Source organism: Desmodus rotundus, chromosome 2 (genome assembly GCF_022682495.2).
Source record: "Desmodus rotundus isolate HL8 chromosome 2, HLdesRot8A.1, whole genome shotgun sequence".
NCBI classification, from domain to species: domain Eukaryota; kingdom Metazoa; phylum Chordata; class Mammalia; order Chiroptera; family Phyllostomidae; genus Desmodus; species Desmodus rotundus.
Genome location: NC_071388.1, coordinates 70,401,687 through 70,428,534, shown reverse-complemented (window position 1 = coordinate 70,428,534; position 26,848 = coordinate 70,401,687). Strand labels below are relative to the sequence as shown.

Genomic DNA, 26,848 nt, shown 5'->3' with positions numbered 1-26,848 from the left:
GCCACCATCACCACGGCTTCATCCATGGCAGACCCGGGGGGCTGCGTTAAAGCCCCCCGACAGTGGATGAAGCATAGGTAAATGCATTTAAATAAATAAGATTTAGGTAAATGATAATATTTATTAATCTGGTATCTTTAAAGATTTTAATAGATTAAAAGCTTAAACTCAGGAGTAAGTATGTCCAATTTGGAATTGTTGCCTCACTCCTTACTCAGTTTGAGAACTTAAAACAAATTTCTTAACCCTTTGCTTTATTTTTCCCCATTTTCTAAAATGAAAGTAATACTATCTATCTCGAAGTCTTTTGTGAAGATTCAATTAGAAAATATATAATGTTAATTGTAATGCCTACCACATAGTAAATATTCAAGAAATATTAGCTGTTATAATTATTTTTGTTATCTACTCTTTTAAAAGTTAGAAAAAAGCTATAGTAATAAATTGAATCTTTAAAAATAACATTGCACTGTCATATACAGCCACATCTTTGGCATTTTTCCTAGAGACAGGAGAGGTAGAATGTGGATTAAGAAAACAATCTCAGCACTGTCCATCTGGAGCCCTTATGCAGGGGTGTCCAACCCTTTGGCACCTCTGTGCCACATTGGAAGAAGAAGAGTTATTTTGGGCCACCCATTAAATACACAAACACTAATGAAACAAAAAAAAAAAGGTCTCATAATGTTTTAAGTAAATTTATGATTTTGTGTTGGGCTGCATTCATCGCCATCCTTTGCTGCATGTGGTTGTCAACGGACCATGGGTTGGACACCCCTGCTAGTGAATATGTTATAGAAACATAATATATTTTTTAAATTCTCTGACATATTTCTAACATTCTCAACGTATTTTCTTATATAAGCCTTTCCTTTCATTGCATGGGACAAATAAATATAAGACTCAGTAACAGCTTCTTGATGAATTATTTTTGATGAAGGTTTTATAGCTGTTTTGCAAGAGTTTGAATAACACCTCACACTTTTTAAATTGAAGTCTAAACATAGCTTCAACAAAAGGAATTAAGTGATATATTCAAAAGAAATTAATATATAACTTTGTTCTTCAATATCTTCACAGAGACAAGTTATTTTTACACTTTAAGTATATAAACTTTTCTATGACATAATTTTCTTAATGCTTTTACTTTTCTTCTAACACTGGGTTGAAATTCTTTAATAATATCATTTATACACTTAGGTTTTTAATATTTAAATGTAAAGAAATAAAATATGTATATGTGGTAGAACATACACATATTTTATGTATTTATAATGATTATAAACATAAATGAATCATGAAGATTAATATTGCTGATACTTAAGAAAAGTTTTATTTGGGGGGCTTGTCTTTTACTTCCTTTTTAAAAATGAAGTAAAAATTTGTTTTTTTCACAGACATTTAAATAACAATAGTAATGATAATAATAAGTAAAATTTGAGAATTTACTTTGTGCCTTTCCTTAGTTTAATTTCTCTTTATACATTATCCCATAGAATTGTCACAACCACTGAATGTTCAATGAAATTATTCAAGCTGTACAAGTGTTCAGCGTGATAAATTGAAAACCAAGATTTGACCTATGTCTGTGAGAATACCAAATGGAAGTTCCTAATATTATAATGCATACAAACTGAAATATAGGTGCCTCAGGTAAGATAACAATCTCAGAATAGTTTGAATCAAAGTCTCCATTTTAACCTTTTATGCGCCTTTCAATTTATCCCCAAGGTGTAATATGATGGCAAAGCTGAGATACTAAGTGTCACATTTTGGTTGAGTGGCTGACTTTTCATATTTATACCCGAAGCAATGATTTATTTAACAATATTACATATGACTATTACTTAAATCCATTAAATTGAAATACCAATTTTCTTCTCTAAGCCACATATATAATTCAATTTAGATTGCTGAGTGTTCTTTTAATTCTCATGCAAAATCAAAATAATTATGTTAATTTATATTTGAGCACTGAATAATGATTGTATGATTGAATGTAATATCTGGTAATCCAGAAATGGCATAAAATGTTATCCTCACACTACTTGCCAAATTTTGAATTTAAAAAATCCTAAAAAGCAGACTAAAGACTAAAAATATACTTAGCAGATTAAAACTATTTACAAATTTTATAAGATTTCATAACAGTAGTTATTAAGATACATTTAGTCTATGTTTTTAAGTTTATAATAAAAAAATAAAATGACAATACAAAATATTTAGGAAGGTACTTTAAGGCACCTTTTTGTCTATCTCTAAGTGGCAAAGCATTGATGATCTTCATTAAAATTCACTGTGATGTATGAGTGTAGAATAGATTATGGAGTATTGAGAACTGAAGCAGAAGACCAGTTAGAAACTTCTCCAGGCAAACTCTGAAAAATGAGTGATTTGAAGAAGAGTGTTCTATGCAAAAGCTACCATACCCATAGTAAAAATTAGGATACTATTAGGATAATTTTATCCCCCTAAAAGAAGGACAAGTTAATAATTAAGTGTAACAAAACTGATTCTTCATCTCTCCTCCTTCTTGCTCCTTTCCATTTTTTCTCCCCCGCCCCCCGCCACAGTTCTAGGTTTTCAGGGAAGGAATTTGATTAGATCTTTTGTTTTAGTTGTCAATAATGGTGATAAAGGTCAGTTGTAGATACACATTCATCTAGAAAATGGTTGCTTCCTTTATTCTGTAGAAAGTAAAGTTCATCTCTTAAAGAGGATGTGGAGAGCTGAACCAACACTGTGATAAGCGATCTCTTCAGGAATCGATATAACCTGAATGAAATCTATATTCCAGAGTAAGATATAAAAGACAAGAAGAGGCAAAGAGGAGTTAAAAAAAGCAATAACTTCTGCATGGAGATACTAAAAGCAAGGGAAGTAGAAAATCAAAAGAAAAAATATATATATTCAGCAAAACAAAATGAATAATACGAAGACTGGGAAGCCACCATTGGATGTGACCACTGAAGAATAATCAGTAATCTTCAGAATGATGGTTTCTGGATAGATCAGAAAAGTGTTAGCTGTTTAAGGACTTGATGAATTCAGTCATATTTATATTTTGCCCTCAGAAATTGGTATAATAACCAATATTTTAAAAAGAAGAGGGAAAGTTAGGGTAATTTCCTATGCATTACTAATAATTGCAGACTCCTAGTATACTCTCTTTTAATCTAAACACCTATAGATTGTTTTACGAGTCTATTTCAAATTGTTACTGAGAAGTTAATGTCAAATTTACCAGTCTATGGTTTCTAGAACATCATTCTTAAAACAAAATATGAAGACATATTCCTGTCTCCAATATTCTAGAGGCTCCCCGCATTTGGGTGACTACATAGGGTTACTTGAACAAGATAGGACTCTCTTCAAAACTTCCCCTGTTTTGCCCTGGAATACTTTGTTTGGGCCAGGAGATGAACTATTTTTAAGCAACCATCTGCTCTTATGTTATTTTGGCTTTATTTTCCTCTTAACTGACATTTTTTTCCTGTTTGAAGACCATTTTCCTTGACATGGAAATGGTACAATAAAAATATTGAGTATTTCTGTTATCTCTTCATAGTATACATTGGTCTCAATCATTAAAAATAAAATTTCAATTTCTATCTGAGGTACAGTTCATGTTCGAAGTGTCATTTCTTGTCTCCATAAGACCTTATAGATGCAAAGATGTAAGCACAGGGTAAACTATGTCCCAAATGCCCCCTGCAGGCTTGGACACAATTCGAGAAAGAAGATTCAAATGAAATGGATAGGTGTGTGTGGAAGATTAGAGATGGTGATGTGGAAAGCAGAAAATTGGTCACAGATATATGTGCAAAGTATGTTGTAAATCCCAGCCAGCTGGATTTTTGACATGACTTCACAGACACCTGTAATATATTTTATTTCTATAATTCTGCAATGCTAAATTAGTTTCTTCTACTTCATACTGTATAACCTGTACATTGTAATTTGATTATTGTCCATTGTTTTTAAGAATTATCAAGTGATCATAAATTTGATTATTACAAGAGGTTTTATGTAATCATGTGTGGTAATGGCTTACCATCAGTCCATTGCCTATTACATTATCAAATTCATTTCCCTCCACTTTCATGAAAACACACGTCTTCACTTAACACCTCTCTTCACTACTCTGAAATGAACTAAACTTATTTCTACTTCCATACCTTTACTTAGGCTTTTAAGTTATATTTTCTATGTACTATTTTTTCTGCATGTCACCCAACATTGAAGAATCAACTTAAGTCCCATCTCCCACTTGAACCATCCTCTAAGGAGGACCCCAGTCTCAATAATTCTTCTATCATATTTACAGAAACCACACATTAGGCTACATGTGGAGGAAACCACAAAGGGTAGCCATAGATTTGCTATCTCGCCCTTCAGCCCTTTATATCTGTAGTGTTCTATGGAATAAGTATACTGCTGGAAAAGTGGTACTTGCACACTAAATGCTTAGCATTATAGATAGGGAGCAGTTAATACTTTAAAGATGACTCTGTCATAGTGTTAAAACTAGCTGTAAAAATACAATTTGGGGGAGGGCAGTGTTGGAGGGAGAGGGATAATAGAGAAGGTTGGCCTTGGGGTGAACTTGAATATTAGAAGTAAAGAAAATGACAAAACCACCTGGTCATTACTTCTGACCACACACAGGAAGATATTAGATACCAGGATATTAAATGAAGAAGTGTTAGAACATTCTCAATAAAGAAGAGGCATATTTGTGAGAAGCCATAGGAAACCAGCATTGATTAAAATGTTAGTAACAGCAGGAAGCCTACTAGTTGTTCTATATATTTTACCTAACTCAGCCCTCACCACAGGCTTTTGAAGAGTTTATTGTTATTCACACTCTGTAAATGAGGAAATTGACGATTATATAAATATATATATGTATGTATGTATGTATGTATATGACTAATAAGGTTATTGCAGTTTTGCTGCATAAAAATAAATGAAAGAAGAAAAATATATATTTGGTTTATAAAGGGAAACAGTTTTAAATATATACATTGTTTTAGACAGTAGGGAATGAACACAGAAACTATAAACCTATGGCACAGTATCATACATATATTAGAATTCTTTCAAAATGAGAAAGACTGACACATCAAGCCTAAAGTCTTTCTTTTTCTTTTCAGGGAGACATTCTGGCATTACACAAGTACAGCCTCCCTCGTGAAAATATATTTTTAGAATTCTAGCAAATGCAAACTTAATGCAACTAGGAAATGGAAGAAATGTCATGAATAGAAACCCGCAGTTTATAAGGTTCATTTTTAAAGCACAACATTTTCTCTTCACATAATTCTATGAAGGCATGTTCAATTCAAAGATTTTCCATCAGCCTTACTTTATGCTGTATTTTTTTTCCAATTTACAATTTTACCTCCTGCCAAAATAAACAAAAGTCAAAAGGCAAAATGTAAGTGCACAAAAGCCGTTTAATAAAGTGAGAAATAAAACAAACAAAAAATCAGCCTCACAAACAATCATGCAGACACAGACATACATCACACACTGAGTAACTGAAATAATATATATTTGTATTTGTAGAAATTTGTGATTAATATCTATATACTGAACTAATATCATCCCGAAAGAATTCACTCCATCATTTAAGTGGCCTTAGAACACTGAGCAGAAAAAACGAATCATGGTGAATCATGCAACACGGACAGGAGCTCACCTTTAACTTTATTTTTTGAAGCAGCCGCTGTTCCAAGGAAAGATTGCACAAGAAGAAGAGAACAAACGGATTAGATATTAGACAAAGTCTCTAATAAGAAAAAGAGATATGTTAGTACTATTAGCTAAAGTCTAGAAAGATATGTTTATTATTATATGATCAAAACACTTTAGATGAATAGGACCTTATAACAAAGAAAATGACAATTAGTTCTATTCTATTAGCATATGATTAAACTTTTTTAATAAGAAAGAATAAACTAGATGGGAACCACACAATGCAAATTCCAAATACCATAGTCACCAATCCCTTTAAGGACTGTAAATCTTTCTTTCTCTATTTCTTTCTTAATTCTAAACTTTAGATAATATTTCAATTGAAGAAATACTCATATATATATATATATATATATATATATATATATACATATATAGTTTAAAATATATTTCAGATTATTTAAGAATTAAAACATAACCCATAATGTTTGGACAAATGATAACAAGCCACTTGCATTTACTGAGCATTTACTAAATGCCAGAGACTGAGGTTGAACCCTTTCCATACATCTTCCACTTAATAGGGATAGCCTCAAGAAGTAACTTTTGTTATTGTTTCACAAACATGGAAACTGGGAGTCAAATTACTTGCTGCCTATGACACTAAAACAAAAACAAAGCTGAAAAGAAACAAATTTGGGATTTGATTCTAGGTATATTTAACTCTAAAATTCCTTATACTATTGCATGGGTGTCAAACTCATTTTCCCCAGAGGCCACATCAGCTTCACAGTTGCCGTCAAAGGGTCTAATGTAATTTTAGGACTGTATAAATGTAACTACTTCTTAACTGTTAAGGAGTTGAAATTACATCAGGCCCTTTGAAGGCAACCGCGAGGCTGATGTGGCCCCACATGAAAATGAGTTTGACACGCCTGCACTATTGGGACTTAAGGCACTGAGCCAATCAACTGAATTGCAAACAGCAAGTCTACAAAGCCAAATCAAAACTGGGTGATTCCTTAAACTCCAGCTATTTGGGATTTGGTTGACCACATAGCTATGAAACCAGAAAACTCCATTACTTTAAATGGTTTTATTACCATTAAGGAGCAGACAATCAAGCTTATTTAAATCTAGTGGTAAACACTATTTGGGTTTTATAGTTATTAAATTAATGAGAAAGTTAAAACAGAACTATAGGGGTGTTCTTTACTCCAAGGAGGATTTCTAGACAAAAATACATAATTAGAGACCTCTAAACGTTTTGAAGTGATAAATTCTATTTTGATTTAAATACTATTTAAAAATGCAGACTGGCAGAGGAAAGAGTGCTTTTTCACTCTCTAAATGATATTAAAGGTGAACTAGTAACCTATCCCTAAATTAGGAAATATGCAGTCATTACTTTGGCACACTGACCTTCAATGACGTTTGATTTAGATTTTAGCTAAAGTACTTATGAAGTGTATATAGAGTATTTAATCTACAGTTCATCCCATCAAGTTATTTAAAGCTAAATAAAAAATTCTAGCAAATCTAGGTACATGCGAGACTCACAGAGAATTTCATTTGTGTTCACAATCATAAACATGATTTTAGTGTTTTTCTTCCACTAGCTCATACAAAAATGTACATCATGTTTTTTAAATAATTTCTCCAGATAAAATATATTAAGTAAAAGCAAAAATATTCCCCCAAAACTTGATTAAGTCCTTGGTAAAACTCATTCAATCTCTGTCTATTCAACAACTTTAAAATGAAGGCATGCGACTTGAGAGAGAGAATGTTTACGATCTTATTATGAAGGTAAAATTCAAACTAAAATTGCAAAGATCCAAAATTAAACTACAAGTCATATGGTAATATTGTTGCTTACTATGATGTAACAAATCCTAACATAATTTAAAAACCATTTAAATCGCTAAAATACTTAATATTGAAACTTACATTTTATAAGTTATTTTAACCAAAAAACTTACTCCTATTTAATGAATAAAATAGTTTTACTTCATTGTTTATTTTTATTATAAGGTTGATATATTTAAAAAATTAGAGATGATATACATTAAAACAATATTTCATCTTTCTTCAATATTAGCTACTGAAATAACCAATGTTAACTGTTTGTTAATGTTAGAAAAATTAATTGTGCTATTTTTAATCCAGCAGCTTAGACCACTCTGCCACACCATCTCCAAATTTTGCTATTCTTACAAAAACTCATAGCATATATATTTGTGTGTATTTAGTTTCCAAAAACAGAATAATACTGTATGTCCAATATACTACTTTGTATTTTGCTTTTCCCACAATTTCCAAGTTTATACATGGAGCTCTAACTCACTAATTTTAATAGTTGCATATATTTCTATAATATATATGAAGTATGGGACTACTTTTCTATTGATAGGCAATTAGGTTGTTTGTATTTTTTTTTTTCCTGCTATTAACACTGCAGGACACATCCTACGCCATATCCCTCAGGTACTACAGTGGTGTTTTGTTTTTATAGGACAGATTTTCAGGTTATTTTCATATTTCTATACAGAAAATCACTGACAAAAATGAACACCTGAATAGTACAGATGCTAGGGTTGGGACAGTTTGAAAGGAAATATGGAAGTACATTGAATGCTATAAAACAACAGGAAAACAGGAAAAAAAAAGAGAGAAAGAAAGAAAAGTCTCTAGTTTTCCAAATAGAAAGAAAGAATCTAGTTTTCCAAATAGATACACTATAAAGTCTTCGGATCTTTTAAACCACAAGTCATTTCATTTAACATTTATTAATATTTGTTTTTCAATCAAAAATTCAGTTTTAATTTGGCCAGAATTTTAATAGATTTCAGAAGTGTAGTCATCAAGAATTATTGTTATCTTTATATTTAAGACTATACAAAGCTAAAAGACTTATTTTTATTATATAAAAATATAATTTGCCTAAAATTCATAGAAAATATTTTAATTAACAGTATAAGGATTTGTTTGCATGAAAGGATATTTTACTTAAAATTCAAATTTATCGCTTAAAATTTTTAGCTTGAATGTAAAGCATTGCTAAAAGCCTTTAGAAATTTTTGAGACAAATATTAGTATCTAATATGTAACAGATACAACCAATCTTTTACTAAAATCATTTTATTAAAATTAGTGAAATAAAAATAGAGAAGGCAAATCTTTACATTTCTCATTGTCCAGGAGATGAATTATTGAAAGTTCTCAAATATTACATGAAGGCAGATAATTTTATTCTTAGATTATTGGGTAGATACCAAAATAATAGAAAGGAAAACAAAAGCTTTATGTCTGTTCTGTGTGTTCAGGCAGTTAATACTAGACTAGCCTGGCTAATATAATTGGAAAGAAGCCAGGCTACCAGGCTTGTTAGCCCAATTATAATACTCTGAATATTCAACAAAAGAAGCCAAGATGACAGCAATACTGTCATAAATGTCATGTTCAATACTTGTAAGATTTTCCATTGTCAGCACAGCCCAATTATAAGTCAATTGTAAAGTATACATTGCATACCACCCAAAGTGACTGAGAGTTATCTTGAAAATACAACTTTAATAGTACATAGTTAAAATGAAAAAAAAGGATATAAAGGTTCTTTAACCAGAGAAAAATTTTAGATGTGACATCAACATTTCATCACCATTTTAATAAAAGCAGCTAGTTGTAACTATGACATTATAGGTGTTCACAATATTTTTTCAGAGATGATTAGTTATAATAAATTTGTAACAATTAATAATTACAATATTAATGTAAAAATTTGCGTGTGCAATTTTGAAGTAAAATCATGATTATAATAGAACCACCAGAGATATTTATAGATGGATACTGAATAGTTAGTGAGTATTAGGCATTGTATTAATAAGGTTTATCTCCAAAATCTCCAATATAAATGATCAAAAATTAAAAATATCATTGTTACCAATTTAATTGGTTTTGTTGAATTAGTCAATTTTCAGTCTATTTGACAAGTATCACTATCTAATAATTTTTGAAGAATTGGTGAATTTAAAAGTGTTTCTCAAAATAAAGTACAAGGCATGAGGGCATTCTCAGGGGAGGTTAGATAAATTTGATAACCTACCTCAAAAATGACACGACCTTGTCACATTTTCCCTGCTTTTTGAATTCCTACTACTTATTTTTATTTTTTACTGCATAACAAATAGTGGTATATTTTGTTAGTATTTCCAATGTATGAATGATATAGAACATAGTGTATTTGTGGTTGCCTTTAGAACTGTTGGCTAAAAAGTTATTTAGCAATTAAACATTTCGTAAATGGAGATATGAAAGGCGTGAATAGTATCTATTCACACAGAACTAATGTTAAAGCACCATCCATCTTTGTATTTTAAGATGATATAAAATTTTTTGAAATATCTTAATATGTTAGCCAGTGTTTTTTTATTCCTCTTTCCATAGCAAATTTATAGATAAGAGAATATTCTTCCCTAACGGGGAAGTAAAACATAAACTTAGAAAGCACTTAGTGTTTCCAAGGAGAGAGAAGTTCTTACATCTATGACTTTATATGCAGATCTATTAGATATTTCCCTCACCCAAAATTTATTTGCAATGAAGTAAAACAAACACAACCCAGTTCCCACTGGTAAATACTATAAAACCTATCTTAAATATGAAAAGTTAATTGTTTTATACATATGTGCAAATTATAAAAGAAAGAAAATACATTGCCACTACTTCCTAGGATAAGTGACTTTTTCTAGGTCACAAAGTTGTCTGGTAGCAAATTTACAAAGAAAACACCATGCTTGATAAACCTATATTTTTAAATCTACTACATCAAAATCCAATCATTAGATGATAGTATAGCAATATAGTGCTAATCAATACCAGCGGAGTTTGATTCATTTTTAGAAAGAAGTAAATGGTAGGGCAGGGGAGAACAAGGGGGGGAATATTGGGACAAATGTAGTTGAACAACAATAAAAAAAAGAAAAAATCAAACATTAAATAAAATAGTAAATCACTCTTCTTTGAAAAGGAACAGTATGACTACATCTAATATATGAGACATTGCATTGTTATAGTCGTTTAAGATATGGATGTTAAAATAATTGGATTTTAGCTAAGTACCTACTACATTTTCCCCTTTTAAGTTTAAGTTTTTAAGTTTATTTTAAGTTTTAAAGTTTATTTAAAGTTTAAATACTTTGCAATACTTTTTAAATATGCTGTCTTTTAAGTTTATTTTCTATCTAACATAAATACATTTTTTACTAATCACTTGAGATTTATTTAAAATAACTTTTTAGCTATCAACTCAATGTCTAGCTACCAATTGTCTAAATGCTAGAATTTTGTTGAAAGGCACATTAGAATTTGAAGACTTAAAAAAGTTTGACGTTAACTTTTTTCAAGTGTTTTTTTTTTCATAATAATCACACAAAGTTCAAACTAGGTTTTTTTTTTTAATTTGAGAAAGAAATTGCTAAACAAATTATACCCTAGAGTAAGTAATATTTGATGCACGGGAATAGCACTTCACACAAATACTTCAGCCAATAAGGAGAAAATAATAGAATTCAAAACCCACCATTCTACAATTCTTACTAAGTTCTTATACATAGGCAGTGATCACCACCCCTGATTCTATCATTAAAAACAAAGCTACCGTGCAGTACCTGTGAAGGACACAATACCTTTTAAGAAGTACTTTTCTCAAAATAATAAAATCTGGATAAGATCATGCCTCTACATTGAAATTACAATGTCCAATCAATACAGGAAATAAATAAATTACATTAAATCAATGCAATTAGTCAAATCTTGAGTGTGGGAAACCACACACTAGCAATTTTGGCATTTGGTTTCCTTAGCAAATAGATTTCGGGAAAAATGGTATCATTTGAAGGGAGAACTTCTGAGACGTATCGAACAATTGTCATGTGTAGATTAGGTTGGATCCTGACTTGAGCATGAGATATTTCCTGACACTAAGTAATTACTGTTAATAGTTAAGTGGAATAATAGTATTGCTACTGTTTTTTAGACCATTATTTTTCAACAAAACTAAATATTCATGAAAAATTATGTGTTGCCTGGTATTTGTTTCAAAGTAATCTTGGGATGTACACTGTTTATCATACCATCTACCTTTGTATACATACCACCAAAATTTCTGATAAAAAATATTTAAAATGTTTAAAAATTTAATCAAATATCTAGGTTAATTTCTGTTTTAAATATTACTATTTCTCAATATTAATTTTCCCATAATATAAATAAAAATCCTTACTTGTATCTGCCATATATTATTTTGAAAGACATGAGACACTACAAGAATAAAAGGTTCTCAATAAATAAAATGAGTGGGCATCCTTTGAAATTATATTTTATATCTATGTTTCTAAATCAGGAATCTATTTTAGAAATATCTTAAATAAATAACTAAAGTAAAATATAATGTTGGAGATTAGTTTCATATCATATTATTCGCTAGATTTTCAGTGGCTAATTTTAATGAATAAATATGACATACATACTTAAATTATTGTCAGTCACTATCACATTAGGTTCAAGGAACGTTCCATAAACAGATAGTCAGAAAACTAACTTCCAATATCAATGAGATTGGTCACATTTCCTATTTCCTAGATGTTATAATATATTTGCAGTTTCTTCTATAAAGTAACTATCTTAATTAGTAATTTTCTACATAATAATTTAATTTAAAATATATTCTATTTTATCACTTCTCAGCCTTTTGGCTAAGATCAAGTGTAGTATCTGTTCCTATCAGTTGAAAATATATTCTATTTTACTAAATTAAACATATGCAAAGTACATGATGCCATTGTGCCTATAATTAGTAATGGTAAAATAGTAAAACAACTACATAAGCTTTTTTGAAAGCTTTCTGGCCAGCAAAGTTCTTTAATGGTCATGTAGAATAAATAAAGGTATGAAATGTATCAATAAGAGTTCACAATCTGAGGTAGAAAATGATATGAACAAAGTCATTTGACATTCTCTTTATGTGTATATCCATATATGTGTGTATGTATGTGTATACAGAAGACAATATTATGGAATTATTTTGTATAATCATATGCACATATAACAGTTTACTCAGTTGTTGTTATACCATTGGTAATTAGTACTTCTAATTTTTATGTAGGAAGGGTAACTCCTGTACTCTGTATACATGTTGGGAATGGTTTTCAGTTTTAGAACCAAAGTATCACCTAGTGCATACACTTACTGACTAATAATAGTTTGCGATTGTTATAATGGATAACTGGAATTCATTGATATAAAGTAAGAGAATCCATACCACCCTGGGCTTAAAGTTAACCCACGGGTTTATAGCTTCAGCTTAAGTGGGGTAGTAACAGGTGATGTTTTAAGGGGGAGAAACAGAAAAAAAATTACAGAAATAATATGTTTTTATGAGACATTTTTTGAAGAAAATGTATAGGCAGAAATATGAAACTAAGGATCATGTGCTTTTTTGGCCTAAGATATTCAAGAAAATAGTTATAAAGTAAACATAAACTCAATGTTCCTTAACTACTGATTACTAGATAATGGACTAATTCTAGAAAAGCAAATAGAGAATGTTGTTAGTAATAACTTAAGGTAATGCATCTAACCTGCTCTGGTATAGTTCAGGAAACCAGTTTAGTTCCCACGGAATCCAATGCCAGTCAGTGTTTCAGACAAAGGGGTAAGGTTTTAATACTTGACGTTGCCCTTGGGTTCATCAACCCAATGAACAGCCCCAGCAAGGTGAAAGGTGACCTGCAGAATGCTGTGCGTCAGCTACTAGTCACATCCTGACTTATATTTCAGGGAGGGTCATGATTCACCCACACTAAAAAAGCTCAGACTCAGAATACACATGCTTAACATACATTCAGTACTTAAGGCATGCTAATTTGAAGAGCAATTAGATGTCTATTTTTAGTGCCCCACTTCTATAAACTAAATAGAGAGGATGTGATCATTTTGAAACGTCACTTTCAAATTCATTAGACAAGAGATCTGGTAGTTTTTACTGTAAGACATAATTAAGGCTTTCTGACACATAGATGTTATTTTACTTAAGTCTTAATAAGTGAACAAAGAAGTCACATTACTGATTCAATGGTAAATAGGTAGGTTAAGTAAATACTGGGCTGTTGGTATTTGGTTCCACTGATTCTTACGGAGAACCTCAGTGACATCTTTTTTTTCCCTGTGTTCCTCTGCTTTGGCCTTCTGGTTAACACATTTATCTTATATTGATATAAGTCAGTAATTTTTGTATAACATATTTTCCAAAACAAAATTTTATCAGGTGCTACATAACTCTCTGGGTTAATAGACATCATTATTCTACCTATATCGATATGGCAATGCCAATCTTAAAATGAGTTATAGTGTATAGATACAGGTTCAAGAAATATGATGAACATTTTATTTAAGAAATAATAACAAAAGTTGAGCATTTGAGGATCTACAATGACTACATCTCAATTTGAAATCCTCAAAAACAAGAGCAATGTAAGAGACATTTCTCAGAGATTTAATGAGGGTCTCACAGCTCTATTTCAAGACACATATAAAAAGTAGATAGTTATACCATAATCTGACCAACTCATGGGCATTAAATGTCTTAAAAGTCATTTTAAAAATATCATATAGCTGAATCTAAAAGATAATGTAAGCCAGATTATTGTGTCAAAATAGTCTTAATAACCATAAATAGTAATTGAAAAATAATTGATATGGTCTGGATTATATATATTTTTTCATCTGAGTGAAATATTCTCCAAATGAAATAGTATAATTATCATATTTTAATATTTAGAGGAAAGAAGTTTCTAAACATAGTCTGTTGCAATTGGTAAAATGCCAACGGTTTACATTAATCAGGTCATGTGGAGAAAGTATGGCAAATGACCTTAGGAATTCAGTTTCAGAAAATCTCTTTGGCCTACTTGCAGCATTTCTGCACTTCAGCTTTGTGGAGACCTTGTTCTGAGTTTATCAATAACTCTGGCCAGAAGAGTATCTTAGGACAAGTTACTTCAAACTGTGTCCACTATTCAAATATAAAGACACAGTGGAATAGGGCTTTGCAGAGGGAGAGAGATAAAACTTATAATTATAAAACACATAATTACAAGGTACTAAACAAGCCACGATATAGTTTGCATATGGAAGCAAATCAGGTTAAAAACACCTTCAAATGTCACGAACTCTCTCTTATCTCTAGAACAGCGCAAATATGCTAGGAGAAAGGTGAGATTAAAAAGAGTACCGGCACGAATTATAAACTGGATTTCAAGATCTGTTTAAGAAACCCAGTATAATTATTTTATATTTATACTGGATTCAGGCAGTTTGAAGTAACAGCCAAGACATCGCCATTTGGAATGAGCTTTTTCACTGAAAAAATGGACAAAATGCTTTGTGTCCCGGATGAATTATACAGAAATATATTCTGGATACTCATTTTCCCAGTACCTTGGATGGCTGCAGAGAGCAGGTGGAAGACTAGTTCACACTGTCCGACAGGTAAGTCAACTGCTAGTTTTGGCTTGGGAGATAATGCTCAACTGTAAGTATTATGTGTATTTTACACATCGAATACTGTTAGGCATAATGTTTTAAATATATATTTGTAAGATGATCATAATGATATGAAATAGTCCACATTTTAATAAAATACCTAATGTTAAAGAACATACGTTAGTTTTGTTGTTGACTTTTTTGAAGCTAGTACATTCGATCTGAAGTCCAATGTCTCTGATAGACATAATCACAATGAGAAAATAATAATAACTTTAGTTCTATATTTTGTGTGCTTATTTTGAATAAAATATATATTCACACACACATACCAACCTTGTGTAGAGCATACATTTGAAAGGATAAGAAACCTACAACAACTAACAACTTCAGTACATTCAGCTGAAAATGAATTCTTAAAGTATTCTTCACAGACAATGTTTTACCTGAAATTTTGTAAATTTCACAATTAAAAAAGTGATTTAATACTTTTTAAAAAGTTTCCGTATCTGTCATTGCATAGAATTCCCAAAGAAACTCTGAATTCAGACACTGTTAATTCTAAACTGAATATGTGGAAGTTGAGAACTGAGGGACAACATGAGACTTTCTCAATGGTAACCAAGCTACTAGAGAAAGAAGGAGCTTATACCCTTTGCAATGGCATGGATGGAACTGGAGAGCATTATGCTAAGTGAAATAAGCCAGACGGTGAGGGACGAATACCATATGATTTCACCTTTAACTGGAACATAATCAACATAAGAAAAAAGCAAACAAAATATAACCAGAAACATTGAAATTAAGAACAGTGTAACAATAGCCAGAGGGGAGTGGGGAGGGGATAGTAGGGAGAGGGGTCTATAGGAGCTACTATAAAGGACACAGGACAAAATCAAGGGGGAGGGTAGAGGTGGGGAGGGCGGTGGGTTTGTCTGGGGTGGGGTGGAGGGATGGGGAGAAAATGCAGACAGTTGTAACTGAATTAAAAAAATAATAAATTAATAAATTTAAAAATTAAAAAAAAGAATAGGAGTCAAGAAGGTTCCAAATCTTCCAACTCCCAGTACTGAGATTTTCCCTCACATCCTACATCCTGAGTTTCAGTACGAATAAACCGGTCCCTCTTATCTATGGAATAGTATTCCATCTGACCATGAAAGAAAAGATCTGTTTCAATATGATGCTATTTTTCATAATTTCACAAGACATTTTATATGTACATATTAATAAACATATTGAGAAGCCCCAACAGTTTACAGGAAATATATTGTAGAAAGAAAATAAAATAAAATCTGTTCTCAGGATTTTTTAATAGTCAAACTGTATATAAATTTATTCAGACTATTTGCACTTGAATCTACTGTTAAGCCTGAAATCCCACCTGGGATGATTTCAGAGAATCAGAGAATCTCAGAAGTTTCCCTTAAAGGTTACCTAGTCTAACTAACCTCCTTCCTATCATTGTCAAATACTGTGCACTCCAAAGAGAGGGGAAGAGACAGCTACTCAGCAGCATAAACTGTTAACTCTTCATTACTTTTAAAACTGCGAAAGCACTACTTAAAAATTCAAATGAGGAAATTACAACTGAGCATTTCTACTCACTCTCTCAAAACGAGGCCTGAACTTGAGTCACTCTCCTGTGCTAGCTGAAAGCAGTGGAAGGTGCCCTGAACAGAGTGTTTTTCCTAAAGGGTAGCCAGGGTTAAATTTCTCTTAATGTTTCACATATGGAAATAATTTAAAAGTCATAGTTCTTTATATATACTGTAAATAACAAAAGATATAACCATTCTTCAATTTAGAAGACATAGTGTGAGGATAATTCTAGTCAAAAATACAGCCATTTATTGAACATTCAAGGATGATGTTGCTCTGGAACAAAGAGCATAATTAATACAAGAGTCTTGTCCTTGGAGACCTTATTGTCTAGAAAAGGAAACACATATTTAAACAAGTAATTTAGAAGAAACATAAATGTAAAATCAGGCTGTGTCACTCTCAATGGGATTAAGTTTTAGAAGAATCAATTCACCAGCTAAAGAAAGTGGTTTGGAAATCCAGACCAGGCAAGGAGAGGCGTCTGTCCAGGCAGCGGCACTAATGCAAAGTTTTGGAGGAGAGGAAGATCGTGGCGCGGCAGGGGAAGACAGCTTATAGCTAATGGAGCTGGATTTAAAAAATGTGTGTCCTATTAATGTGCTCTACTTATTTCTATACATAATGTATGTGAAATGTTCTACATTGTGCTCATTCATTTTTCCTTCCAATAGACCCAATGGTGGAAGAAGTGAGGAAGGAATGGGCATTGATTCCTTTTTCTAAAAAGAGATTAACTTGCTAGAGTACTCAGGTAACACACTTTACAGGCTATAAAACACAACGTTTAAAGAAAATGTTCGTATGCAGGCAAACAGCACACATTTAATCTGGCAACATAACTATGACTACTCCTCCTTAAAATCTCATAAAACCTCCTCTTCAAAGAGATTTATGAATAACGTGAACTAAATAATTCATGGGATTGCAGATGCCAGTCCAAATAGCCCCTTCTTTTTCAAGGTTTCAGTTTGTAGAACTGTGATCAAAAGCCTTCATCAGTCATGATAGTCGCATTTGTCCTCACTCCAAACAAACCGTATTTGCATGTGAATGTTTTTCATTGAAATGAGATATATAATATGCCAGCCAAGGCCCAACTAAAAGGCATTTTATGCCATTTAAATTCAGTCAAATTAAAGGCTGAATGCAACCTAAAAGGTCTACTCTCAGAACAGTAATTTGACACATCATAAATAAGAACCATTTTTTGTTAGCGTAGATTCAGCACTTGTCAGAAAATCGTACACAGCCATATTAACAAAGTGCTGCCTCTTAGAGAGAAATAAACTGTAAGTAAAACCTTGTATGCACAGCAACGAAACACACAAACAAAGAGTGTAATATAGTGTCACTGGTTCAAAGTTGATTTTTTTTTTGCTGACATTTACAGAAAAGGATAGGTAACATTTTAACATGATTATATGCCAAGAGAAATTGTCAAAAATAACTTTTTGTTTAAAATTTAAACTAAAAGTCATGTTTAGGAACACGTGAATATATTCATTGCCATTTAAAGTAGCTTTGACTCATCCACTTAACTCTCAGTCTTCAATAGTGAGAACTGGAAACATTGGTGAAATCATAAACTAAAAAGCCAAAGTTGAGTTGAAAAATATTAACTGCTTGAAAATGTTATAAATGCCCTTTTAAAGACCTCAGTGATATCGGGACCTAAATTTTTACTAAAGAATATGAACAGAAGTTATGACTAATTTTCTAGTTCTGACTGACTCTCAGAAAATTACATTGAGTAAATATATATTAAGAAAAAAATTTACATGAAGATTTATTATTGCATTAGGGAAAAGGCTAACAACAACAAAAAAAGCAAATAAAACATAGAATCTCCATGATTTAAACCATCACATTCAACCTTATTTATTTATTTATTCATTTATTTATTTAATTTTAATTATCCCACATGCAACCTGTGTATATTTTGGGCTGGTCTTATCTATTCGATCTTCTCCGCAAATACCAAGTTCATTGTCATTTCTGTGTCCTTAATAACATTAAAACAAACATTAAAGATTGTACTTTCACATGACTTATTTTTGTGATGGCTTTAAAAGTAACTTTATTTACATTTGTAACTATATGCTTCCTATATGCTAAAGAGATTCGATATGATTATAGTATAGGACAGCAATTTTCAACACAGAACTGTGTTCTGTGGCACACTGGTGTGCCACAAGAATTTTTAAAATATGCAATAACTGACTATTTAGTTAGGGACATTGACCTCTTTTCCCTTAGATTGTCAAATAAAAAAATGACAACAGCTATCATAACAATAGCTGTCTGGTGTGAATTAATCAAAATGATACCTATTTTTTTGTCAGATAGGTAAAAATTAGAATGCATTTTTGGTGTGCTGCAGTATTTTAGTAATAGTTTATCTGTGACATAAGATGAAAATGGTTGCAAATAGCTGGTATAGGAAACATGTGACACCTTGGGTTCTGTACAGAAAGATCTCTAGACATCAGATATCAGTACACAAACTCTGTTCATGCTTAGAATCAACTACCCAAAATTCTAAAGCAAGAAAACAACTATTTCATCCCATTACCAGAGACTGATAGGAAGCCTAAAGTACTAGGAAATTATATGTCCAAGTTCTCTCTCTCTCTTTTTTTTTTAATAGGAAAACTTTCCCCTAAACCTTTCACATCAAGTTGTGGTGATTCTTTTATTTTTTTACTTTAGAGGGAGGGGAAAGGAGGGAGAAAGTGAGGGACACAAACATCAATGTGTGGTTGCCTCTTCCATGCCCCCTACTGAGGATGTGGCCCACAACCCAGGCAGGTGCCCTGACCGGGAATTGAACTAGAGAACCTTTGTTTCACAGGTCAGCACTCAATCCACTGAGCCACACCAGCCAGGGCTGGATATGGTGATTTTTATGATGTATCCTAGAGTGGGGGTGGTGGGAGTATTGGCAAATAAGAAAAAAATCTAGATTACTGATATTTTAACTCATTTGAATGCATGCTTTTAGAAAGATTAAAATATAAACAAAGGAAATCTTATTTTTTAAAAAGCAAATCATACTGCTAAATTTTTAAAATAATGCTAAGCTAGAGGAGGCTGTGATTTTGCTTGATCAAAATTGTGGAAAAGTATAGGGTCTAGGGTGTCTCCAAGATATAACATTGAAATTTTTTTATACATCTACATAACATTAAATTCATCTGTACAATCTCAAAATGTGCTTTCTGTTTCCTGGTAATGTAACCCTTTCAAATGTAGATGTTATTCTTCAGGTAAAGGAAAAGCAACTAGGTAAGAAAGATATACAGGCATATAGTAAGAAATTCCCTGACTATATTAACTATATTTTTCAATGCCTATTTTACAGTAAAACCATATAATGACATAGTCTTATAAGAAATTTGCATTTTGGTGAACCAAGAGAATAATGCTACTTTATAGAAAGAAATGTATAAAATTTAAGAAACTTCATCAGACATATCCATTACAAATCATACACAGAGAACTAGCACTTCCACAAATTCTTTGAAAATTTTATTTTAATTTATTATTTTACAGGTAGATATTTAGTGAGAAATCATATAGAAATTCAATTCTAATATAAAGTATATAAAATATATTGGAAACTTCTAATTTATATAGAATATAAAATATATCTACACTTGTATAAGTTTATATTCTGATATGTATATACATAATTATAGCTTTGTCATTCTATAAATGAATATGCACTATAACATAGTGGATATAAAAATTACTTAAACCACTTTTTCTCTGTTCTGATTTAATAAATAAAATATACATTTTAATAGGTTTCAAGTTTTCATGATGAAAATAAAAGACAAATAAGCAAGGTTTTGTGTGATGACCTGGATTTTCTGCTTTCTTTAAATAAATCAGTTTGTAACTTGGTTATTCATATATTGAGAAATGTATAGATTTTTCATATTCCAGTAATAAATGTCATCCATTCTAAAGCAGATGCATTCATATGTAAATAATGATCATAAATAAGTCAATATAGGGAAAATATCTAATATGCTAGGGAAATTAGGACAATTCTGATGCAAAGGTACTGACATTATAGGAAAACAACAGGGAATGGCTTGTGGCAGAAAAACACAGCATATCAGTGGGAATGTGAATGTTAATGAGGGAAGCCAAAGGATGGGGATATAGCAACGTATATTGCATGCAGATACTGATGAGGGCAGATGTAGAAAAATGATTATCAACTTTAGACCCCTAGAGCAACATGAATGAAATCACATCCTTGTGTTCAGGGAAATAAAACAGGCAACTTGGATAGAAATAAAGAGAGGCTTTAATTATCTAAAAGTAAATTGGGAGCAACCCATGATAATACTGAAGTGGGGTTATTATAGAACACAATGTAGAGTTAATTCAGAAATCAGTTTGTTCAAAAACATCAACAGCTGGGTTTAATAATAGATACAATGAATCAGAAATGAATAAAACCTTGAGATAGAAGATTATCTAAGCAACTCTAATCATACTATTAGATTTACTAAGAAAAATAAAGTGGCAGTCTACAAAAGGAACTTATTTATCTGAATATAGTTTTGAGCAATATTTATTAAGAGAAAAATTAAGGTCATATGCACAGTTAGTATACATATTTCATGGACACTTTTTCTCAGTTTTATGCCACAATGAGCACATTATATGGACAAGAAAGGATTTGCTATAAATAATCAAAGATAAAATATGAGGGGGAAAGCCATATGTAACTCTAGAATAAATTTTTCAGAATTATATTAGACTTCAATTAGCTTCCTTTTCTTAGGCTTTTGGTGTGGGGATTGCGGGGCAGATACTAGAATTCTCAGACTGTGCACAAGTGTGTAACGAGCCTACCTCACAAAAGGCATGGCGTTCTACGGAACAAGGTCTACCAAAATGCCTCAACACGTGGAGTTTAAGGGAACAGAGAGTGAAGGCCCCAGATCTTACAATCAGAAGCTGACTCCTTGTACATATAAACAAATTAAGGAATCATCATGAAAAAATGAAAATATAAAAATAGATTTTTGCTAGGTTATTTTTTAATTAAAATTTCTTACACAGTGTCCCTTGTAATGTTCATGTAACACATCTATTTACCAAAAGCATTCAACTCCAGTTTTAGAACACCAGTCCTCGTCATTTACTGATATAAACTTGAGCAAGGTATTCCATCTCTCTGTCCCACAAATTCTTCATCTCTAATATGGGACAATGATGACAGTACCTGATGCATAGAATTATAATAACAAATGTCCATTAATCAATAGTATATAAAGCACGAGAACACAGTCTGGTGCATACTAAGAGCACAGAAACTATGTTTTTATTGATCATTATGGCCTTATATATTCCTTTATTGAGGTTTAGTTTTCTCTTCTCACTATTAAGAACCCATTTCCTCATACAGAACTCACTGTTTAGTAGGTACTCAGGACAGTTTTTGAATAAATAAAGACAGAACAGATACAATGTTTCAAGCACTTCATTCTGAAGAAACAAAAGATGAAAACAAGATATTTGATAATTTTTCACTATACAGTGATGCTGTTATCTTGAATACCCTTGTCCTTTGTATTGGCCTTAAGTACTTTAAAAAAAATTAGAAAAATAAATTGTCCTAAACAATGATATAACATACTTAAGGCACATTTGTAATTTATCTAAAATTGAGTTATTTTGTTTTGCAAGAAAAAAATCCCAATTGTAAAGCAGGTAAGAAACCATTGAGATAACCTTTAATTTCACTTTAAAGTAAAAAAGAAAAAGACTTATGGAAATGTATCACATAATTGCCATACTAATTGATCTGTATTAGATATACTTAGAGTTGTTTGACTCCCCACACCCCCTTGACTTTTAGCTAGAGAGAAGGGTAAGATACTCTCCTTCAAGGAAATGTATGTTAAGTGTCCCTATTAATATTTATAATTACAAGACTAATTTTCCAATCAATCACTTTATCCTCTACTATACTTAATATATGATGTGAGTTCCCTGCTTTGAAAAGAATGAGCCAGGTTCTCTCAGACCTGGATGCTTGGATAACTTAGAGAAGGTGATCAGTGAGAGCTGGAACTGAAACATTTTACATGGCAGTAGTTGAAGTCAAACTAGAAAGAGAATGGAAAATAGACTAGAAAAGGGAAGATGTACATGATAAGATTTCTTGGAAGTGACTTGGTTCACTCCTTCCACAAACCTATTTGTACTACTCCCTAGATCCCTTGGCGTTCCCTTCAGTAATACTATTTATGGAAAACAACATAAATGTGCCTCCATTTCTTGCAAGCAAAATAGTCCTAAAAAGATAAAAAAAAACTATGTGTTTAAATAGAAAGACCCAGGACTAAGAAATATGTTCCATAATACACATTTAAAACACAAAACAAGAAACACCCAACATGAGGTCGTTAAGAAGTCTAGGGAGTGTAGTATTGACTCATCTAAGGTGAAGGGATTAGACAAAGAACGAGTATGCTTGACCATGGACAGGAGCAATAGTGTGGGGATTGACTGTGGGAATGGGGAGTGGGTGGGGAAGAGAAGGGCAAAGGGGGAAAGTTTGGGACAACTGTAATAGCATAAACAATAAAAAGACTGAAAAATAAAGGATATTTTTCGCAAGTAAATCTCCTAGGATTTAATCTTTATTAAAAGTGAATTGACTCATTACAAATTTAAAATCCTGCATAATTATTCAGGGCAGTACTGGCTAGTAGAACAGTTCTTACAAAGTAAATACAGAAGGTGTTCAGAAAACACTTTATTGAATTGTGAATGGAAGGTCGTTGCTACACTGCATATAGTATAAGACTTCATTAGCATGAGAGAGAGGCATTCTGGGTCATCCAAATTTTGTTGAATGTGAATAGGAACAGATTTCAAAACAAAAAACTTTGATTCTTATAATGCTTATGTCTTATTACTCAATGTTTATTGTCAATCATATAACTCCTTATCTCTTATTTCAGTGAGCTCATTTTCTTTATTGTCTAGGCCCAGGGTTGTCTGACATGAGGCCCTTGGGACACATGCGGCCCAGGGTGGCTATAAATGTGGCTGAAGACAAAACTGTAAATTTATATTTTGCTTATTTGTATAACCAAAGATACTGAAATTGAGAACAATCTGACAGTGACCAGAGGGGAGAGGGGAGAGAATTTCAGGGGAAAAGGGTGAAGGGTTTGTAGGAACAATTATAAAGGACACATGGACAATAACGGGAGGGTGGGGATGGAAACAGGAGTGTGGTGGGGAGGGCTGAGGGTTGGGCTGGAGTGGAGGGGGGAAGGTAGAAAACTGTACTTGAACAACAATAACATGTTTTAAAAAACTGTAAATTTATTTAAAACATTTTTATTGCTCATCAGTTTTTATTAGTGTTTGTGTATTTAATGTGTGGCCCAAGAGAACTCCTCTTCCAGTGTGGCACAGAGACACTAAAAGGTTGGACATCACTGGCAGGTCTTTGTAGCTGGGTTTTATATATAATTGGGCAGCAAAACACCATAGAAACTGAGGATCGAGAATTACTATATGTTCAGAATCCTCAGATTATGATCCTTCACCCTACTTGAAAACAGAATAACTATGATAAGTCATTTGCCCTTGCGTTCATAAACTGATAATTCTCTTAATATGAATGGATTGTAGACATTTTGTTTTATGTATTAAATGTGTATATAATTTTAATCTCTGTGTAGTGCAACTCTGACATCATTAAAATAATATTAGTCAAACAGAAGCAGAATGGAGAAAAGGGTAGGATAAGAGGAAGAGTCCTGAATTTTCACTTTTCTTAATGCTAAGCCTGTAAATTGTCCAAATGACATTTAGCTTTTTGGTATTGGAAGACAAACTCCATGACCAAAGTTTTTTGTCTCCTCTCTCCTGTTATTTCATTGGCTTGAATGAAAACTGATCACATTTTTGGCATCAGAGAAAGAGGCATAAGATGAGTGCCAGTAAGTAAAATCTCTTTCGTCCAGAATTTGGGTTGGAAGTATCAGTATAAAGATGTATACACATGCCTCTGTTTGTGTGCTGCCACCGTAAAGGCCCAGGGACAATGCCAGATCTAGTAGCAATGAAGAACTCCAGTATGATGAGTAAGATTTATAAATACAATTTACTTAAAATAAAATAAGATTTCCCAAATAAGTAGTTTGAAGTAGGCAAGAAATGTACAGTCCAGAAAACTAGAAAGACATAGAAGTCTACTGATTTTAGGTTAAAAGAATTGGAGAGTCACTTACTCATCAAATATGGAACTATCTGAGTAATTATTCTGATCAATTAAAACACATCAAATATACTTAAGTTTATAAGCATATACTGATCCCCAAAACAAAGAAATAAACACATAAAGAAGATTATTCCAGGAACTTATTTATAAACTGTCAAAAAAAAAACCTCTAAAAAATCAAGTACTCTTTTTTTTATATGAATAATACCTTTGGGAGACAATTCACTGATAAAATTAAGAGATAATGGTAGAATTAGAATATCAGAGTTAGCTTCAAAAACAACAAAAATCTAGATGTTGAGGTTCAGGTCAAGATGGTGGCTGAGGTAAATATATACTTACATCCTCCCACAACTACATCAAAATTACTGCTACACTATAGAACAACCGTCATTCAAAACTACCTGAAATCTAGCTGAACAGATGTCCTAAAACTAAGGACATAAAGAAGAAGCCACATTGAGACTGGTAAGGGAAGTAGAGAGACAGAATGGGCTGGTCCCACACCCACATGTGGAAGATAAAAATCTGGAGGGATATCTCAGATGCAAAGGTCCCCCTTGAGGAGCAAGTGGTCTCAATCCCATACCAGGTCCCCCAGCCCAGGGTTCCAGTGTCAGGGGAGAAGTCTCCATAACGACTGGCTATAAAAACCAGCAGAGATTGTGGCTGTATAAGACAGAGTGCTTTTGGAATTCCAGGTAGTTCCCATTAAAGGGCGCAGGCACATCATATTTGGACTCACTTTTTCTATGCTCCAGCCCTGAGGCAGCAGTTTGAAAGGCGCCAGGGACATACAGAATTATCTGGCATCAGTGCAACAGCCGGGGGGGTAGGGGGGTGGGGCGGGCAGCTTTTTCCAAGACAGAAGTGCTGGAAGAGGCCACTGTTCCTTTTCTAAGCCCTCCTCCGACAAAGCTGGCAGGCAGGCACCATATCTGACTAACACTGTTCTCCCTGCCCTGAGACTGAGCCCCAGCCAACTTATGGGACCACCTAAGCCATTTCCAGTGTCTTTTCCATAGAAATGGTCTATCTTGGCTCATATTTTGTACTTACCTAAAGAGCAGAATTTGGACTTAGCATACTATGTACTTCTCACTAAGTGGCCCTAGGCCCAGAACTAGCTACGCTAGGCCTTGATTTGTACCGTGGCCCCTACTGAGCACCTCTAAGCCCAGCATAATGAGCAGCCGTATGCAGATTGCTTTGGAATTCATATGGACTGGCCCTGGGCAGGGCATAGCTGGCATCTCACCTTGGCCTACACCTCCCAGGATGCTTCAGAGACAATACACCCAGTGGACAGCTTCAGATCATGCCAGAGGACCACTCTACCACCTCTACAAATGACAAATTCAAGGGGCAGACTCAGTGGGCACCAGAGCCCTGCTGCAGTAAGCCAAGCTCTACGAAGTTGACCTTGTACTGACCCCCATGGTAGTTGTAGCCAGACCTTGCAGCCAATTAACCAGGGGTAAATCCCTCCCATTGATGTGCCAACAGCAATGAAGGCTCAACTACTACAGGAGAATGTGCATAGCATACATGGCGGGGTGGGGACATCTGGAGTATCCAGCCTGTGTGATCATGGAGATTGTACCACGGGACCCAACAGGAAGTCTATACAACATAAGGCCACTCTACCAAGCTTGAGAAACCTAGCAGCACTACATAACACATAGAAACAAATACAGGGAAGCAACCAAAATGAGGAGACAAAGAAAAATTTCC

General features: G+C 32.7%; 1 protein-coding gene and 1 pseudogene across 4 annotated transcripts in view; one reads left to right on the top strand and one right to left on the bottom strand.

Annotated features, from left to right (window-relative positions):
- The window catches only part of CADM2 (cell adhesion molecule 2), a 1,053,394-nt gene that overhangs the window by 308,133 nt on the left and 718,413 nt on the right, over positions 1-26,848 (bottom strand). For 3 of the 4 annotated variants that reach the window (XM_071220610.1, XM_071220612.1, XM_071220613.1), the window contains exon 2: positions 5,705-5,731. The exons of the other annotated variant lie outside the window; for it this stretch is intronic. In XM_071220610.1, the coding sequence (XP_071076711.1) occupies positions 5,705-5,731 (27 nt within the window). The remainder of the gene's footprint in view (positions 1-5,704; positions 5,732-26,848) is intronic. 4 annotated transcript variants of the gene reach the window in all.
- LOC112302636 (U2 spliceosomal RNA) lies at positions 12,436-12,542 on the top strand (annotated as a pseudogene).